Source organism: Haplochromis burtoni, unplaced genomic scaffold (genome assembly GCF_018398535.1).
Source record: "Haplochromis burtoni strain Fernald_Lab_line unplaced genomic scaffold, NCSU_Asbu1 Contig_20, whole genome shotgun sequence".
NCBI lineage: Eukaryota > Metazoa > Chordata > Actinopteri > Cichliformes > Cichlidae > Haplochromis > Haplochromis burtoni.
In genome coordinates this window covers 1-8,669 of record NW_024582381.1, presented here as the reverse complement: position 1 = coordinate 8,669, position 8,669 = coordinate 1, and the positions used below count along the sequence as shown (strand labels likewise).

Below are 8,669 nucleotides of genomic sequence, written 5' to 3'. Positions count from 1 at the left end.
GAAATTACTGGGTAGGAGATCAAGAAAAGAAGGGATCTCCACAGAGGCTGTTTATGTTAAAGAGCCAGAGTTCTGTGCTAAACCCCTATCTCTGATGCTGAAATAAAATAATTCTTTATTATTTATTTGATTTGTACGGTCAGCAAAGAGGAGTGACCATCAGCTGAGAAAGCACTAAAGCTGTGATGTTTGCTTTGAGAGTGTTGATGGAGAAGTACCAGGAGAGGAACTGATGTACTGCATGAGGAAGTGGCAGAGAAGTATGAGGAGTGTGAGGTGTGCAGCACAAGTGACTTAGTTTCAAGGGATTATATCAGTGATCTGTTCTGAGCCTTTTCTTGTTTACAGTGGTGATGGGCAGTCTGACAGGTGAGTTCAGCCAGGAGCCTCCGTGGACTGTTAGGTTTGCAGAAACCACTGTGATCTGCACTAAGAATGGAAAGCAATTTGAAGAGAGCCTGGAAAGGTGGAGGTGTGGAGAGAAGAGGAATGAAAGTCTAATAGAAGCTAGACAGAATACATGTGTGAATGACAGGGAGACCAATGGAAATGTGACGGTGCAAGGAGCAGAGGTAGTAAAGATAGTCTGAGATGGTTTGGACGTGTGCGTGGGAGGTTTAAATCCATTAAACCTTTCAGTAAACTGCACCAGTTTAATATGCATGAAGTAAAAGAGCAGAAACTAGCATTGCTACCCTGGATGTCTGACCCGGTTTCTGATAATTCACTGGAGAAAACTTCAAAAAGTGTATGCAGGGTAAACATTCGAGGGTCATAGCACCATGTGGCATGGGCAGCTGTGATAGATCTCCTTCGATGAATTTGCATGCAAGGCTCATCTTCTAGCTTGATTCGTCCTGTGTCCTCCTGTCATCTGGACATCTCCTATAAGTAAGAATAAGGCTGCAAATTGCTGGAAAACTGAGGAGAATTAAAAAGAGCCAACTCCCACATACTTTGAGGGCCTGTAACTTGATAAATATTCATAAAAAGATGGTAAAGATTTGCATGGCTTTATTAAATATACTAAAGTTATCTTGCAAATAAATGTTAATAAATGATCAGTTTGAGTATCAGCGTCAAAATGTGTAGCTTAGATGACCAGAAGTTTGGTTGTTGCCGTTGTTTCCACATTTGACTGGAGTCAAAGTTTTGAAGTTTGTTTCTTTTTCTGTCCCTTTATGACTCACCTGAATTCCCTTGAGTGATGAGCTCCATCCAACAGCCCTGCATACTTCACTAATGAGCTTTCATTTCCTTTTACCGGTACATTATCAGATCGTTGCCCCCACAGGTTCCATTAACCTCGATGACTGAGATGGACAGCCTGCATCACCTGGTCTCCATTTCAGAGCGTATCCGGTCCCGCGGGGAGATGTTCCTAAGTATGCACTCTGTGATTTTCTCTGTTTACTGTTCATGAGGTAAAGTAGCTACAGTCATTATAAGTGTGCAGCAGGGTGCAACGGGTACATCAGCTGGACTGCGTCAGGAACAGAGATAAGAAGTAGCACGTTAAGCATTACTGTAATCTGATTACTTTTTCAAGTAACGAGTAACGTAAGGTATTACTGTTGCAAAAAAGTAATTAGATTACTGTTACTTTCTCATAAGCATGCTGCGTTACTAAACCATGATTTTGTTTGTGAGAGTGTCTCATGACGATGACGTACGTGTGTGAGATATCTGTGGTAGCAACAGGCGTGTGTAGATCAACAATGGATTGATCTACACACTCTACAAACTCGACCATGCAGAGTTTAAGGCTTGGACGTACTGACATTACTTTGAGTTTGATTCCATAAAAAGTGACAAAAATCTTAGCGTTCACTGTAAAGTCTGCGTGAAAAGAAAACTTCTCACTACAGCAAAAAAATTAAACTTCAAATCTGAGCAAGCCCCAAGCACTCTGTCATGGAAACGTGAAATTCACAGAGAAACCCCCGGATCCCCCCCACTGACATGACCGCACCGGGCACCGGGCAAACCTCCACCAGCCCCTCTCCTGCTAAACAGGTGAAAATAGATTTAAGAGCAACAGGACTTAGTGCTGTTAAATCTTTGGTTTTATTTATTTTTTTTGCTGTGTTTTACTTGCACACAAAAAATATTTAATTTTATATGCTGGAATTGAATTGAATTGATATACCTTTATTAGTCCCACAAGGGGAAATTTCATGCAGAAAATAGGTTTAAATGTTAAACAAATTTCTTCCGATCAGAGGATGTTGCATATAATTTAATTTTTGCTTGTTGCAATGTGCCTAAAGTTAAAAGATTAAAACTAATATAACAAGTTTTAAAAATAGACTTTTTCATTTGATTCAATTTTATATGTTGGATTATGCAGAAAAAATAGAACTGGGCTGAAAGTTCTATGGCTTTATAATGTATTCAGGCTGTGCATCATGTTTTTAAAAAGCAACTAAATAATAAATAACTAATTACTTTTGAAAATAAGTAATCAGTAAAGTAATGGGATTACTTTCTTGGAGAAGTAATCAGTAATTAGTAACTGATTACTATTTCCAAGTAACTTGACCAACACTGGTCAGGAACGGGGAAAGTGGTGTTTTCTATTTATGTGTTGCCGTTTGGGTCCAGTGGAGGGTTATACTCTGTATTATAGCGGGAAATCAAGCCTCTGCATTGGACTTTATCAGTCTTTGCTCAGTCTCTTGTAATTGTAATTATCACCAGACTTAGCCAGAGTCATTGTTTTATCAGGAAAAGAGATCCACATTCTGCGATTATATCTACAGAGAACACACGGCATGTTTTTCTCATTGTTTTACGATTTGGCTTCTTTCCACGTGTGACCTTGTTCCCACTATTGTGTTGCCAGTTATCAGTGCTGATACAGAGACCTGTCAGGCTATCCGAGCATCCACAGTGCGAGAGAAGGACAGAGGGACTGAGGAGAGTGACTCTGAGAAGAGAGATCTGTGGACGGCAGCGTGAGGGAGTGGCAGGAAAGGAAGGAAGACTGGTCAGGAGGGGCAGGGCGGTGGAGAGGACGGGGAGGGTAAGGAGTGGTGGTGGAGGTGGGAGTGAAGCAGAGCAGTGACGAGGGAATCAGATTTCCTAGCATTAAGACTGCAGAAAGGGGAGGGGAGAGGCTGGGCTAGTTTTCCCTTCAGACCCTCTCAGACTTTAAAGGAGTTGAGAGCTGAGCTCAGCTGGACTCTGTGAGTTTCTCTTATCCACCTCTGAAAGTCTGACTTCACAACCCTACTGAGGTTTCCCCTTTAGGTAAGTCTCACTCAGATACTAAATCACTTAAATCTGTTTTTGGATGAGTCATGCTTGTTTTCTTTAGCTCAGCTGGCTGCATGACTTTGCCAAAGTGATGCTTCGTAATGTTTCCTATTTCTGCGTCTGCTTCTAATTTACTGTACACGATCCTCCCTCCCCCAGCTACACTTTAGATTTAGATATAGTTTTACTGGACTGGAAAGAGCACTGGCAGTGCTTGTTCACTTAAATCTGTTACAGGGTTGTGTGCGGATGTGTGCAGAGTCCTGGGTAAATATCCCCAAAGCTTCTGGGAACATCGAGCATTATGCATTAAATACTTTTAAATTAAAACTACAAATTAGAGGCATTCACAGAGAATAAAGACCGAAGCTGCTGGCTCAACATATCCCCCTGAGTCATGTCCTTGTGTGCTTGTGTGTCTGCATGTGGTCAGTATACTCCCTGATGAAGTGACTGTGTGTGACTCACAGCCCTCAAAATAAAACATAACGTGAGCTAAGCGCAGCTTAAAAGTTTGGATTTTGAAAAAGGGTGTGTTAACCTTTCTGCAGAGGAGGTGGAAGGACTCGGATGGAGCGTGAAAATGTCTGCAGTGAAAGCACGAAACATACGTTAGTTAATTGAGCCAATAGCTTTCGAAAATAAGCTTTGCTTTAATGCTCTTGGATTGAGAAGCAACTGCAAATACATTCCTCACATCACTTCAAGCATACTGTGGTGAGAGCTTAGATAAACTTGCCCCGAGTGGAGGGGAGGTTTGGGAGAGAGCAGCTATAGCAACTGAGATGGATTGTTTTGATGCACATTTATCAGTGAACAGCAGAGATAGAAGGAGAATGTCAGCTTTCATTGACACGCAGCATCCAGTCTGCATTGCACATCAATAAACTGACACACTGTGTCAGTTTATCTGCTCAGAATGAGACGCTGAAAGCAGCAGATCATTGCTAAAGGTCAAAGTCCCCCGCTAAAATCAAATGTACATGTTTTTCCTGTACTGTGTAGTGCTTTCTCTCCACTTACATGTTTATTTGGTGTGAGTTTCACAGCTTTATATCTATCAGCTGCAAAAATGTCTGCTAAATGTTTCTCACCTCAGTGCGCTCAAAGCATCAAATAAAAAAATACATTCAAAAATTCCTTGTTGTGAATAGTTTCACTGGGGAACTATTTTCTTTCTTCTGTCCTGTCCTGTCACTGTATAACAAGCAAGAGCCTCTCCTCTCATCATCAATGGACAGGATCTCCCTCCTGGACAGTGATACCTCTCGTGACTGTGGTTTAGTGGAAAAAAAATACTTCCTCAGTGAAACTTCACACAAGATTTGCATTTTGTTTGTTGGACTAACTGATTCCTAGAAAGAGTAATTGCACTTTTTAAACACCACCCCACACACAAATATTAGCAGACATATAGGCACCTATGTTTGCAAAATAGAGATTAATTTAATTCCAAGAAACTGTTGAAATTGCACTTCTCTTTCCTATACATCAATTATCTTATTAACTGGTGTGTTTAAACCTCTTTAGACCATCAGATAGGGAAGTTTCAAAACTGCCATCTCCTGTATCGTTACACATTGTTTTTGCTGGAGATAGAGTTGCAGAGAGTCAGTGGAGACCTCCCAGAACAAACTCTTCAGTTTAAAGTAACAGTAAAGATTTTTCCTACCATCAGTGGCTCTGAAGATTCATTGTTTATACATTCACCTAACAGGCAAAAGATTTATGGTTTGATCTTGGGAGGAGAAATAAATCCCTTTGGGGTTACATCAGGAAGGGCATAAAAATCAGCCAAATCAAAAACACAGAGTTGCTCACTGCGGTGATCCGGCGTGAAAAAGAGACCAGCCAAGAGAAGCCCGGTCTTCTCACCATCCAACACACATCACTGCGTCTGGTTGTTTAACTCAATGCCTGGTCGTTATCCAGCACTGCAGCAGGGAAGTGCTGAGTAAGCTAAAGGAAAGAAGCAAAGTGAGTTTGCATAATGATAAAAATCAGACCCAGAGAACACCTTCTGAACAAACAAAGATGGATATTATACTGTGATTATTTGCTGATTGAACTTTTGCAAAATCGGTTTAGTTTGGATTCAGGGGGAAATATTTGGAAGCGCTCACTGACATCTGGTTCTTTTTAGAAACACATTTCCACTGGTATGTGTCAAGCGTAGAGATGGATCCTGAAGGTTCACGTGAGTAAAATTCTATTCGCTCACTCTGCGACGCAGAAGCTCTGACCTTTAAGCTGACTGCTAAATTCACCCCGGCTCTGATAGTGCAGTGTGTGAGAGGTTTGTGATCTTTGTGCAGGTATCCAAGATGATCCATACATTCAGGTGATGATGGCCGGGTCGACTCTGAGGAAAGTCAAGTCCCGCTCCTGGAAGAAGAATCGTTATTTTCGCCTTCTGGAGGACGGCTTGACGATCTGGTACAAGTCCAGATGGGCGGGGAGAGGCCACTCCACCTGTAAGTGCAGAAGCACACCTGTGTGTAATAACACGTTAGCTCCTTATTCATTTATTATTCATTTGGTAAATATATCATCAGACAAGCCACTTTCTGCATTTTATGTTGTGGGGTTAATGAACCAAAAAGAAAAACAAACAAACAAACAAAAAACTCATAAGAGGCTTTAAAGCATATGTAATTTATTGCACATAAAGCTTATGCTCATGACCGTGCTCATCTGATGGGAGAAGCTTTGTACTGCGAGGGAGACGGTACTGGAGAGGGCTGTCAAGATTATATCTTCTGCAGCATTATGACACAAACCATATCTACCCCACTGGCCCTTTCAGGGTCACATAACCCCCCTTTTTTTCTTTGCATGCTCCTTCACTGCAATTTAATTTATTTTAGCATTTCCTCTCGAGAAGAAAAGTTGTTGTTAGGATGGATGTTTTTAGGCTGTTTCTTGCGGACAGATCCAGGATAGCTGTTGCCCCTGTTGCTAGTCTTTATGCTAAGCTAAGCTAACCACATTTAGATTTTTATGTACACATTCAGGCCTATTCTCATTCCACACCCTGAGGCCTAGTCACTTAAACTAATGTCACCTGGTAAGTAGGGGTTTTTCTGGATAGAGGAAGTTTTTTTTAATGCTAATCATGCCAGTATGCAAAGTCCCAACACAAAGACTCATTCTGAGCTAGAAAGAGCTGCTAGAGCTTCTGTTTTTAAGCTTTTGGGTTCACCTGACAACTCTGTGGTTAACAACACAAGGGTGTAAATTATGTAACTCCCCAGGCAAAACCACAGACCCACGGCAATGCAAATGAAAGTTTGTGAGGAGGTAGAGCAGGTCCATCTACTAATCGAAGCTTGTGCAAATGGGTGAATGAGGTATATTATATATATTGTATAGCTTTGAGTGCCATATAAGAATCAGTCTGTTTGCCATTTAAAGCAGTCCTAATCTTCACAGACTTAGTAGGTTGAGTCTGAGTCTGGAAATATGGACATTGCATACATGAGCATGGTGTTACTGTTCTCATCTAACTGTCAGCAACAAAGCAAATAGGCACATTTCGCAAAGAGACGTGGAGTCCTTTATAAACTGATTACCGACAGAGCCAAGCAGGCTCTAAGCAGGCCTGAGTTTTACTACATAAGAATTGATTAACAGCCATGGTGGTATTTCTTATGGCTTCGTTTGGCCTATAGTGACAATGCTGTCTGGCCAGCACAATTCAGCCACCGGCCCATCGCATATTGGCCAAATGACGGGTGCGCAGTGGTACTAAGGGCCACATCTGCCCTACAAAAGCTTGCTATAATCTATATCAAGCCCACCTCATGACATTTGGACCACATCTGGGCCAAAACTCATAAGAATACAACTGTGTTCAAAACCTTTTGCATGTCCCAATTTTGCAATTAGAAAAAGAAAACTTCATAACTTATTCGTTCAGATTATTCTTGCTAAACTCAGCATTTCCTGAGTGGTCATCCACACCCCACAGTCTGACTGCTGTAAACTATGTCAAACCACCTGATGACCTTTAGGCTGCATTTTGTCCACATGACATTTTGCAGCATCATATCTAAACCAGGTTGGGTAATTACTTATAAAAAACAAACTAAGAATAAGCCCCACATCTAAATTAAAGAGCCGTTTCCCCCTGATGGATGATACAGTAGAGATACACCATCTGACCTCCCCAATCCAAGTTTAACCATTCCAGCATTCTTTTGTTTTAAGAAGTATATTTGACAACATATAAACATTAGTTTGTAGGTTTTCTTGCTATAGTGTTCTTGCTAAAACATGAGGGGTTTCCAGCAATGTTTCACAAGCTGGGTCGAAGTGCTTGGGCTCAACTAAAAGTGAGAATATTTGTTACCGGTATAAAAAAAAAGAAGCAAAGTCCCAAGAATTGTCAGTGTGGTGAGCATCCGTCTGCTTTAGAAACGAGTTATTGTTTGAAACAGAATGACAGGAACTCAGCTCATCGTAGCTCAAGATCCCAAAACACACCTCAAACATATGAAATGCATCAGTGTAAACCTCCAAACACTGAGCTTCCTCCATGTGATGATCATGTTACAGTTTCGGTGACTGACTTGGAAGCGGTGCGTGAAGGACATCAGTCTGAGGTCCTGCTAAGCATTGCAGAGGAGTTCCCTGCTGAACTCTGCTTCACCTTGGTGTTTCACGGCCGCCAGGGAAATCTGGACCTCGTGGCCGAGTCCCCAGATGAGGCCCAGGCCTGGATCCAGGGTGTGCGCATGCTGATTCACAAAGCTCAAACAATGGATGAGAAGGAGAGGCTGGACCAGTATCCTTTAACTGTGGTGTTTATTCTGGTGTTGGCTGATATCAGACACACTAGCAGGCGTCTAAACAAAGCTCCAAGTAGTCTGCTTTTAACCTTTTTTTCTTTCCCTCTGCAGTTAGCAGGACATTTTTGAAGTTTAAAAACATTTACTCAGCTATATGTTAGATCTGGGTTTTCCTCAGCATGTCCTCAGGTGGGTCTGGGACTGGTTTCATAAAGCTGACAAAAACAAAGACGGGAAGATGAACTTCAAAGAAGTGAAGAAGCTGCTGAAGATGATGAATGTAGAGATGAATGAGGACCATGCTCTTCATCTCTTCACGGTAAGAGAAAGGAATCAGCGATTAGCCCCGAGCTCTGACTTCAGCTCCCTTAAAAGTCTCGTGAAGGACTCAGAGCTTTTCTCCAGCATTTTTAGACCTGAGATGTTGATGGTGAATTTATTATTAGCTGCTGCAGTGTTTGGGTCAAGGAAGGGATTAGAAATTAATATATCATAGGTAGGGGTGCAACGATACTCGTATCGATATTGAACCGTTCGATACAGTGCTTTCGGTTCGGTACACATATGTATCGAACAATACAAAATTTGTAATTTATTTTATCAACTTTCCTTCTGACGATG

General features: G+C 41.6%; 1 protein-coding gene across 1 annotated transcript; it reads left to right on the top strand.

Annotated features, from left to right (window-relative positions):
• The first annotated feature begins 3,083 nt into the window (after nucleotides 1-3,083).
• On the top strand, nucleotides 3,084-8,572 carry LOC102295633 (1-phosphatidylinositol 4,5-bisphosphate phosphodiesterase delta-4). The gene is made up of 5 exons (XM_005939860.3): nucleotides 3,084-3,252; nucleotides 5,402-5,455; nucleotides 5,574-5,732; nucleotides 7,816-8,044; nucleotides 8,238-8,572. Exons 2-5 carry the CDS (start codon nucleotides 5,437-5,439, stop codon nucleotides 8,542-8,544), a joined length of 714 nt encoding a protein of 237 aa, XP_005939922.3. The 5' UTR covers nucleotides 3,084-3,252; nucleotides 5,402-5,436; the 3' UTR covers nucleotides 8,545-8,572.
• The last annotated feature ends 97 nt before the right edge of the window (nucleotides 8,573-8,669 follow it).

Bases quoted from the DNA above. Each gene is read 5' to 3' on its own strand.
- LOC102295633 (XM_005939860.3), top strand. The intron at 5,733-7,815 runs GTAAGTGCAGAA...ATCATGTTACAG, and splicing joins GGGGAGAGGCCACTCCACCT to TTTCGGTGACTGACTTGGAA. The intron at 8,045-8,237 runs GTATCCTTTAAC...GCATGTCCTCAG, and splicing joins GAGAAGGAGAGGCTGGACCA to GTGGGTCTGGGACTGGTTTC.